Source organism: Anopheles merus, chromosome 3R (genome assembly GCF_017562075.2).
Source record: "Anopheles merus strain MAF chromosome 3R, AmerM5.1, whole genome shotgun sequence".
In the NCBI taxonomy this organism is placed as follows: Eukaryota; Metazoa; Arthropoda; class Insecta; order Diptera; family Culicidae; genus Anopheles; species Anopheles merus.
Genome location: NC_054084.1, coordinates 21,859,237 through 21,870,523, shown reverse-complemented (window position 1 = coordinate 21,870,523; position 11,287 = coordinate 21,859,237). Strand labels below are relative to the sequence as shown.

Here is an 11,287-nt window from a genome sequence, read left to right as displayed (position 1 = left end):
GTTTACAAGTTTACTAATAGCTGGTATCAAAGATTTTTAAATAAAATTATCGAAAAAAAACTGTTTATTATTCTTTTTTTACAGAAAGCAATCGACCACAGTGAAGACATAACAAGGCAATTTTAATCTTTTGATGATGTTTTAAAGTACAGATTAATGAACACCAAATGTAAAATAGCACATTGATTTTATTAACTTTCCAAAAATGGTAACCCCGCAAACGCTTCCCTTATTTCGCCCTCGTCCTCCTCCGTTCGGCAAACTTCCATTTCGCCTTCCTGCTCCCGGCCATCCACCATCGACTCGTGAAAATCCTGCGGAATGTTCAACACCGGCTGCATGTACGCTTCCCGATGTATGTCACACCACCGTTTGCTTACCGCCGGAAAGATGCACTTCCGGTACACCATACACGTCACGTGCTCCAGCTTCTCTATCTTAATGCGCCCGAATCCCATCTGCCCTAGCGTGTAGCGCCAGTTTTTCATCAGTTTTGCATTCGCTCCCTGGTGCCGGCTGTCCGGTGTTATGATCAGCAGGATGCCTTCCGGTTTCAGCAGCTCGTACGCTTTCCGACAGCATCGTAACCGTTGGTCCGGCGAGGGCAGATACTCCAGCAGCAAGCTAAACACGATCGCATCGAAATGTTCGCTCGGGAACGCTTCGATCGAACGGTGCTCCTCCGATACGAGTGGTTCGGTGAGGCTCTTCAAAACTTCCGCTTCGAGAAAATCACAATGCCACACCGACGCACAGGCGGGTGCGATATCGATGGCCGTTACGTCGAAATCCGGAAAGTACGCGAACGGATCGTAACAGCTTCCCACATCGAGCAGCCGTATTCGATCGATCGTGTACGGACGATGGTCGGGTTGGTGGCCGATGCCGTCGATTGCCTGCATCACCTTGTCATCCTTCTCGCGGAACAGGTACAGCAGGGGGGTCGCTCCATGAAAGTAGCTCCGGCAGGACGCCACAACCCATTCGATGCGGCTGTTTGATCGTTTGCAGCTTACCTCCATCGTCCGGTCCCAGTAGCAGGTGGCGAGTTTGTGCATTGCTTCGGCGTAGCTTTTCAGCAGCCCTGCATCGCGTACGTGTTCCTTCCATACTGTTTCCGGGTCTTGCTGTTTGGCCGAGTCGCGAAGACGCTGGTGGACGGATTTTATCAACCCGGACAGTTCAAGCTGCTCTTGCGTGGCCATCACGAAACACGGCAGCACGATTCACATGCACGTTTCTTTCTGTCGGCTTGAAAATGTAAACAAACAGTGAGCACATTCAGCTGCGGCCAAATGAAGCAAAAGAGAGAAAATATAGATTCGAGTAGATGAAAGGTATATCACAAAAATGTTTAAATTAAAAGATTTTCATTTCATTTGCAGTTATTGAACAAGCTTTGGTTTTCGTTACTTTTTTTTAATGAAATAAACATAATTTTTAGTTAACCTAATTACCTATATCTGTAAAACCTCAGCTCGAGTGAGAAGAACAAAATTAGCTCGATAGTGAGACTGTTGCTCGAATCTGATTCCCAGATTGTGGTAGTTGTATTGGATAAATTCAACAAAGAACATCATATTGCATAAATTCGGGCGCTAAGTAACTTCAGGTGTGAAGTGATGCTTAGGAAAACCAAAAAAGGATTTAAACACGCTTAATTTCACATTTTCTATTCTGCAATTACCAAAACGGTACATAACTTTATTGACTTTTTTCCAAATTATACTTCAATATTTATCTCCACAAAGAGCTATCCTACTCATAGCCCAAATAATTCGAAATAAGCCTCGAGGCTATACCGAGCCAGCTCCGTCCCTTTGATGTATGCTGCAGCATAGCAATTCTATCCGGATCGTATCCATCATCAACGTGGTAGTAATCTGGTTCCGGGGCAGTGGCAGATTCTTCATAATACGAAAAATCCTGACACACCACCACACCTACCACAACGGCTAAGACAATCGGAAGGAAACCGAATGCAAACTTCATGCTGACGAGTGAATGTCTGAGTGATGTCTGTAACTGACCTTTACGTGTTCTCCAGTATTGCTTTTATAGCCAACTTTTTCCGCATTTCTTACTTCCCTGTTGTATGGTGTTGTGTGTCTAGCACAGTACTAGCACATTACTTGCGGCAAAACAGCGTTAAAAATACTCCACATACGTGTTTATTGAGACGATTTGACAATCTATTAATAGATCGAACAGTTGCTTGTTTCCAAAAGCAAATTATCAAACTTGTTTTTCACTTTGCCTATCACAGACTCCGTGTTTGTGCAAGTGTGGACAGTAGAGCTACGTGTTGAAACTGAGCCGAATTCTTCGCCAGACATTATTGGAGTGTCCGGAGTATATGGATTTTTAAAATTCAGATGTTGCGCGAAGCACGTTATATTTGACTCAAGTAACCGATGTACCGGTTAAAAGGAAAATAAATTGTGATGAAGCCTATTCCACCACCAAGCAAGGCGCGAAGCTAAAAAGCAGGAAAACAAAACTTCCCTATCAAGTGTCGCCATTCGTCTGATGTCATCTCTCCACGGTTTTTAATGGCTACAATTTACCTCACAGCTATACCCAACTAGGAAGCAGTGTGCATTCGGGACAGTCATTATGTTTAAGAACAAACTTAGTTTCTGCAATATTGTTTACGAACCCATTTTAGAAACGGTTCCATAACTTGAGACTGTAAATCATTCAATATAAATCCTACGGCCATAATACCAACGCAGCACTTTCGACCTTGACTCACCATCGATCGTTGAAACTCAAACAAAACCTCGCAACGTTATTTGGATGGCTCCCCAATGGCCAAATTTTGGACCGGCTATTGTTTGCCATTGTTACGGTAGTTATCCTCGCAGGCACGACTTGCACAATCCCTGCACCCAAGGGGTATGTACGAGAAAATTTGTCCATTTCTATCGCCGGTGTGCAAACGCAAACGCCATCGCCCCATGTGCTGTGAGCTAAATATTGATTTTACCCACTCACACACACACACACACACACACACACACACACACACAAACTTCACTCACGTATATCGTTTGCTCAGCAAGTGCGCCCTGCCAATGTCTCCACGTGTCTTGTACGCTAGCAGCAAACCGGTGCGCCGAATCTAACGCACATGCAGTTTTTGAAAACACCAAATCAACACACCCGGGGGACGAACCGACGATCACGCTGGTTGGCGGTAAACCTTTCACACGGGGCAAGCTTAAACATCGTTAAAGGACTGCCTCCCATTCGTCGCAGCGCAGACCAAACCGGCGCAAAAGCAAACACGAACGCCAACTGTGAAATCAAATCTTCAAACATTTCAAAGCCGCCCATCGGTTCGGGCGTGTATGGGCGGGCTGGCTGGCTGTTCACGGCCTGCTATGTGCATAATGGAGCGCATTGTTGGAGTGCGTAGCATCTACACAACGTACCAGAAAATTTGAAAAAAAATACCACACCGTCCACAGAGCTCGAGCTCTCGTGGCAGCATCAACAAACAGGACGGTGGTGGAGCGCTTTGCTTGTATCAGCGGTCTAGGGGCACCCTGCAGAACATCTCCCGAGCGTTGTTTAATTAATTTCAACAGTCAGTGAGACGCATTTTTTCACCGATTGTGAATTGTTTTGCTTTCACACTTACGTTGATGTGGTGCAGAGAGACCATACTGTTTGATTGTCACCCCAGTCTAGAGGGAAAAGTGTGTATAATTGCAAAATATTGTCATTAGCACGCGAAAATATGCGTAGGTAGAGAGAGTGTGTGTCGTTAAACTCGAAATTGGTTCATCCCGCGGTTGCGTTAAGTACCTTGACAAGTGGCGTTTGTTGTTACAAATTTCGCGCGCACTGTGCCGGTGTTTGGATTGTTTGACAGCTGTCAGCTATCCACGAGGATCGCGCGAAGATCGTTCAGTAGATGGAAAGTGGATTGCAAAATGTAAAATTATACGAGGAAAAACACGACTTTTTGTCTTCATTGCTACAGATGAAAAGAAAATTGTTAACAAAATGATACCATTATAAAGAAAAGGAAAGACAAAATATTTACTATAATTTAAGTAAAATAAAAAAAATCGTGAACATTTTAAAACCAGTGACACTCAAAACTAATGTAATTTTTAAATGTTACAAATCGAGCATCAGCACCGTTTTTATGGGTCGCCTCCATGTTGAACCAGTGTATCCTAACGTAAAACATGCTCTACACCTCAAAACAAATTTAGCGTTTTGTTCAATTTTCTTTATTTTTACTTTTCCAAATCGGTCTGCTCTCAAAATGGGCGCCAAACAGAATGGTCGTTCACGCCACGGAATTCTGACAGCTCTTGATGACAGCTCGTACTCTGCGTACGAGCCACGCGAACTGCACAGTGGGCTGCTACAGTACTCCCCTTCCAGACTAGGATACGTACTGTTGAAGATGGGTAGGAAACACCACTCTTCGGCCTGAACGAGTGGTTCTAGTCGGTGGTAACTCAGAAGAACTGGTAGGTGGAGCAGGAACACTTGCAGAAGATTCTTGTAGGATGTGGGCTGGTTTGAGGCGGTCTATTGATATAGATACTGTACGACCTTTCACGTTGACCTTGAAGATTTTTTCTGTTCGATCCATAACCTCATAAGGCCCTTCGTACGGTGGTGAAAGTGTTGGTCGTATGGAATCATTGCGAATAAAGACGAATTTACATGATTTTAGTTCGGTGGGAATAAAAATATTCCGAGAACCATGCCATGAGGTTTGTCTGGGGCGTAATGATCGCATGGCATTTCGTAAATTAGCTACAAACTCAGCTTCATTTGTTGTTTCGCCAATATCGTTGAAAAATTCGGAGGGAATACGAAGTGTGGTACCATAAACCATCTCAGCTGGTGATGCTTTAATATCTTCTTTGTATGTTGTTCTTAAGCCAAGTAGTATCACTGCGAGATTTTCACACCAGTGTTCATTATCGTGGCAGAGAAGAGCTGCTTTAAATGTTCTATGGAATCTTTCGATGATTCCATTGCTTTGAGGATGGTATGCAGTTGTACGCAGGTGAGTTGAACCTAACAGGCGGTTTAATTCCAAGAAGAGTGATGACTCAAATTGTCTACCTTGATCAGAAGTAATATATTTCGGTACACCAAAACGCGCAATCCATCCCGAAACTAGAGCATCAGCTATTGTAGAAGCAGTCATGTCCGGAATAGGTAAAGCCTCTGGCCATCGAGTAAATCTATCGATTATAGTCAAGCAGTACCTATTTCCTCTGCTGATTGGAAAAGGACCAACTATGTCGATGTTAATATGGGAAAATCGATCGTCTGGAGAAGGGTATTGGGATAATGGTGATTGAGTATGCCTTGATATTTTTGAACGTTGGCATTGTATACAACTTCTCGCAAAGGCAATGCTATCTTTTCGAATATTTGGCCAAACGAATCTTTCGGTCATCAATTTGGCTGTGCTTCGTGTCCCAGGATGCGATAAATTATGTACCGCTCGCAGCGCAATATTTCGAAATGATGGTGTGACATACGGCCGAATACGATTAGTAGAGCAATCACAATATAATTGTGTGTTACTGCCTGGAATCTCAATTAATTTTAATTGCAGCGACGATTCAGTTGTACCTTGCAATATCTTGCGGAGTTCCTCGTCATTTTTTTGATCATTTGCCAGCGCAACAAAATCCATCGAAGGCAATGTGTGTATAGCTGATATGCGAGACAGCAGATCGGCGACGATATTTTCTGTACCATTTATGTGGCGTATGTCAGTAGTTATTTGGCCTATGAAATCTAGTTGACGGGCTTGCCGATCAGAAGCTTTGTCGAGTTTTTGGCGAAATGCATATATAATGGGTTTATGATCAGTGTAAATATGACAGCTGCGCCCTTCCAGCATATACTTAAAGTGACGCACTGCCAAATATATTGCTGATAATTCTCGATCGTAAGTACTATACCGCAGCTGCGCTTTATCAAATTTTTTGGAAAAGAATCCCAGGGGTTGAACGTTTCCCTCCACAATTTGATGTAATACAGCACCAGCGGCAATGTCTGAGGCATCAACCCAAAGAGAAAGCTCAGCAGATTTAGCAGGATGAGATAATAAGGTGGCTTGTGCGAGTTGTTGTTTACATTGATCGAAAGCTGCAAGAGTGTTGTCAGTCCAGGACAAAGGAGAGCAGTCGTTTCGTTTATTTCCCGGGATCATGTTCAATAATGGAATTTGAGCTTCAATGGCATGAGGAATGAACCTTCGATAAAAATTGATTATTGCCAGGAATCGTTTAAGTTCCTTTACTGTCGACGGAAGGTTAAAGTTTTGGATGGCTAGTACACGATCAGGTAATGGGCGAATTCCTTCAGCAGATACAGCGTGACCCAAAAAATTGAGCTTATCGCGACCAAATTCACATTTAGCTACATTAATGGTCAGATTGTGATCATTTAGTCTCTCAAACAACTGTCTCAGATGTTGTTTATGTTCATCGAGAGAATTGGACGCTACAAAAAGGTCGTCGACATAAGGGAACACAAACTCTAAGCCACGCACAACTTCATGTATCAATCGCTGAAAGGTTTGAGCCGCGTTGCGCAAACCGAACGTCATGAATAAAAATTCGTACATTCCGAACGGCGTCGTAATAGCTGTTTTCGGAATATCATCCGGATGTATAGGAACTTGATGAAATGCTTTTTGTAGATCAATTTTAGAAAATATGCATTTACCTTGTAACATTGATGTAAAATCCTGGAGATACGGCAACGGATATCGGTCCGGAACAGTTTGAGCATTAAGAGCACGATAGTCTCCACATGGTCGCCATGTTCCATCTGCTTTCTTGACCATGTGGAGAGGGCTAGCCCAATTGCTGCTTGATGGACGACATATTCCCAATTTCATCAAAAGTTCGAATTCGTTACGGGCTGCTTCGAATTTTTCTGGTGAAAGTCTTCGAGGTCTAGCATATACAGGCTGGCCAGTCGTTTCAATTCTATGCATAACAGAAGACTTAGTTGTTGTACCCATAGGGGCGAGGTGTGTTATTTGTGGAAATTCAGTTAGTAAATCTACAAATGGCGACGCCGCGGAAAAAGTTTTCACCGAAATGTCAATATCTCTGGTAAGAAAACCACGTGACTCTAAATTGGTAGTGTTGTCTATGAGGCGGCCACGTTTTAAGTCAATAAGAAGATCAAACTTCCGTAAAAAATCTGCTCCGATGATACCCGTTGAGACATCAGCAATGAGAAACGACCACACAAATTCACGACGGAGGCCGAGGTTTACTTTCAGTAACACTTCACCGTATACTTCAATAGCAGTTCCATTAGCGGCGAACAATTGGATAGACGAAGGCTTTACTCTGGCTGATTTTAATCCTTTTGGAACGACGGAAACATCCGCTCCAGTATCGATAAGAAATTGCATATTAGTAGAACAATCTGCAATTTTCAGTCGACAGATTGTGGCTGCCGAGGAAAGTTCGCCATTTTCCTCCACAGCATCAGCAGAGTGGCGTCATTGCTGGCTGGAAGAAGGCCAATTACCTACAGAGCAAGGTGCGCGACATACTCTAGCATTACTTCCGTAAGTACGATGATACCAGCATGGCCCATTTGATGTGTCTCTAGCGCGATCAGCATCCGTACTACGTGCGCGAGAACGGGATCGACCTTGGGGGTTATTAGGATGGATCTTGTCAAATCGTTTCGATAATGCGTCGATTGCCAATTTAAGATCCTGAATCTGTTGATCACTCGATGTTACATTGAGAGCAGTTGTAGTTGTTTCCTGACCGATAGAGCTAATATTTCGTAAGCTCATAGATTCGACAATAGCATCAGCTATAGTCGTCTTGTCAGCGGCATCACCACGCGAAGCAATTACTGCTGCTTGGGCATGAGCAGGAAGTCGAGCTGCCCATAAGTCTAGCAGCAAGGTGTCCCCTAGAGAATCGCCGGCAACTCGCTTCATCTCGTTAAAAAGATGGCTAGGCTTTAAATCTCCAAGGGGCATTTCAGACAACACACGATGCAAACGCCGCTGCTGGCTGTCAGCGAAATGTTCCGTCAACTTTGATTTGATATATGGGTATTTTCCACTAGTTGGAGTATTCTCGACAATTGTGCGAAGTTCACCAAGTTTCTGCGGGGGAACCTGGGCCATGACGATATTGTACCGTTGAGAGTCATGTTGGGCGGTGATTCCAGATGCAGCAAACCAAAACTCGAGGGACATAAAATATGCGTCAATGTTGGTGTCGGCCATAACTGGTGGGTTAAGACGCGGGGTAGCAATTGCTGCAACAGCCGCGGATGATGATGATGATGATGCTACACTTTCACCAGCATAAACATGCTGAGCACACGGTACAGTTGCGTTCTCGTTCTCCATTGTTTGAATTCGTTCGTAATTGTGAAAAATATTGACGGATCACGTCGGGGTCACCACTTTAGCGTTTTGTTCAATTTTCTTTATTTTTACTTTTCCAAATCGGTCTGCTCTCAAAATGGGCGCCAAACAGAATGGTCGTTCACGCCACGGAATTCTGACAGCTCTTGATGACAGCTCGTACTCTGCGTACGAGCCACGCGAACTGCACAGTGGGCTGCTACACAAACCTCTCCCCTCCCGTAGCGTACGATGCGATTTGTTTATGGACACAAGTTATTATGTTTGTTATGATAATGTTTGCTTTGAATCAGTTTCTATCTTTTTGGAAACATTCTTAATGTGATGTCAGCCAAAGTGTGCGCAACAAATCTGTGTCACCCACCGTCCCAAACAAACCAAACGCTTCCCGTGTGCGTGTTGCACCATCATCCTGATACAAACCATCCCCTTGCTTCTCGAGCTTCTTCCACTCCTCGGGTTGTGGTGCAGCCGAAATTAGCATAAAAGAAATCGATCACACCGCTCCTCTCGTGTGTGTGTGTGTGTGTGTGTGTGTGTGTGTGTGTGTGCGTATATATGCGCAGGTTGAGCCTTCCCAACATACTACGTAGCCGAGCGACACTCTTGGCCACCTTCCACATCCTTACCACGCGTTAAGGGTGTAGGCGTTTCCGTTCACTCCACACACACACACACACACGTGTGATGGGTAGGTGTTCCCCCCGTCCAGTGTGGCCGTCCAGCGTTGCAGGCATGCCAAATTGTGATGCTTAGAAGTGGAATTATTAATAGCGTTACGCAAGGTGACTCTCGAAGATCGAGTGATGGAGGATGGATGACGCATCAGGCGGCGGTAGGATCGGCGCCGAAGTGCCTTCGCCAGTCATCATAATCGTCGTTGTCGTCGTCGCCATCAATCGCGTGCTGGTGCCCAGGGGGGTTTGAGGTATGAAATAATAATCCGCACCAGTGCGACCCATGTGTCGAGTGACGGTGACGTGTGCTGATGGAGATAAACTATCGCGAGCATGACTTATTTTTGCTCCCCGTCCGTATCAATTATTGATTTCTTTTACAGATCGTTGCAGAGCACCAGAAACACACACACACACACATATCAAATAAACCACATCATCATGATCATCATTCGGAGGCATAGGCACCAGAAGAATGAATCGAACTCATACGGTGCCACGGCCTTTTCAATAGGTCGTAAAGTATCTTAGAAGTGGAAGCGTTACCGGGACCGTATCGCGTTTGATCGCGATCCATCAATCGCAAAAGCGCACAGCCAACCCCACAGTGCGATCGATTATTGTGGGAGGCATCGTTTGTCTTGGTTCGTTTCGTGGAAGCTATCATTAGGGAATGGGTTGGAATGGTTTCGAGGACTAACCTTCGCGGTGACGGTGCATCCCTGCATTTTCCGTAGCTGCTTGCACTAAATGCGCTCCAAGCGTGGTAAGCGAGACATACGGCGAGGAATGAATGAATTGCCCGTTCAATTATCGATTGATTCTTTCGAGATATTCACTCAGAACAAAGTGGTCGAATAAACAAGATTCTATTGCATCTCTTGGAATAGATCCCTGCAACAGATCTGCTGTTTGACTCTCTTTTTTTCTTTAAAAAGTTCACAAAAACACCTTCAATACTACCAAAAATACACTAGCAGTTAGCAGACTAATTCGACTTCAAACAACCGAACCTTTTAATGTCATTCCTCCATCACCGAATGCATTTCCCGACCGAGCGCGCATAAATCACCATTAACGTTGCAAAGGGAAAACCACAGTGTTTTGAAAAACCCCGTTTTCCACAACATAAACCTCGTGCAAGATGAAAGGGTTTCTCTTTGCTGGGAGATAATTCATCAACCAACCGAATCAAACGGCACTAACTACGGCGCCACACCCGATGGGTCCACAAATGAATTGGCTCAATTTAGCTGCCGGCGATCGGGGTGCGTGGGGAAGAGCAAGATTTAGTGCCCTCCATCCCTCTGTCGCGAGGAGTGCGATGTACGGTTGATCCCATCGATCAAATGGAAGTACATCTGCAGACATGTGGACCCGGTCATTGTTGGGTCTTTAAACGGGAATGTTTGAGGTTGACAAAATGTGGTAAAAGCATAGCCTTGTCAACGATCACACATTGCCCGTGCATATGGAACGTGTTTTAGTGAAAATCTTCATTACTAAAACTAATCTTCTACTTTTATACTAACATTTCAGAAGTCCTGGATTCCATACCTCTGTTTAGCATTTCAAAGATTTTAGGGAAGATCTTTTCTTTTGTGTGATTATTTGTACAGGTTGGAACACATTCAAGCCGTAGAGACCTATTTCAAACGGGAGCTGAGGAAAATAGATGAAATATCTTTTCGATATAAGAGATTTACTTCAGATTTTAAGGCACATTTAGTCCTGTCGTTGTTTGCAATCTTAAATAATTTATCTCCCTTGCAAGATTTTCTCCAACAATCGGAACAACTGTGGTAAAACATGTTTACTTTGTGAAGTATTGAAAGTTCTTATCTTACAGGTATAAATTCTTCCATTTTTAGAACGTCAGTCACGAGGAGTATCTTGGAATGGGCTGAGCTTCTGACAACGAGAATAACATCAAAATTTACATCGATCTACTATATATGATCTTCACAAACATCGGAGACTCAGAAGTTAGTTTTGACAAAAATCGATGTATAAATTGTTTGGACGAAAAGAGATCCAGACGGTTGCAAAGGCTTATCTCCAACAGTAAAGCCTAAGAATGCTTTACTTAGCTGCAACGAGGAAGAGGATATAGATAAACTCATTGGGCTCTTAGAAAAAAACTACTTCGCAATATAAACTACTAAAAAGACTCTCTAAGAACGCTTTGGACGCCGTGACA

The 11,287-nt window shown here is 44.0% G+C and overlaps 1 protein-coding gene across 1 annotated transcript; it reads right to left on the bottom strand.

The window, feature by feature from the left end:
* Positions 1–170: 170 nt before the first annotated feature.
* On the bottom strand, positions 171–1,285 carry LOC121597510 (S-adenosylmethionine sensor upstream of mTORC1). The gene has a single exon (XM_041923324.1). It carries the CDS (start codon positions 1,203–1,205, stop codon positions 192–194), a length of 1,014 nt encoding a protein of 337 aa, XP_041779258.1. The 5' UTR covers positions 1,206–1,285; the 3' UTR covers positions 171–191.
* Between the last annotated feature and the right edge of the window lie 10,002 nt (positions 1,286–11,287).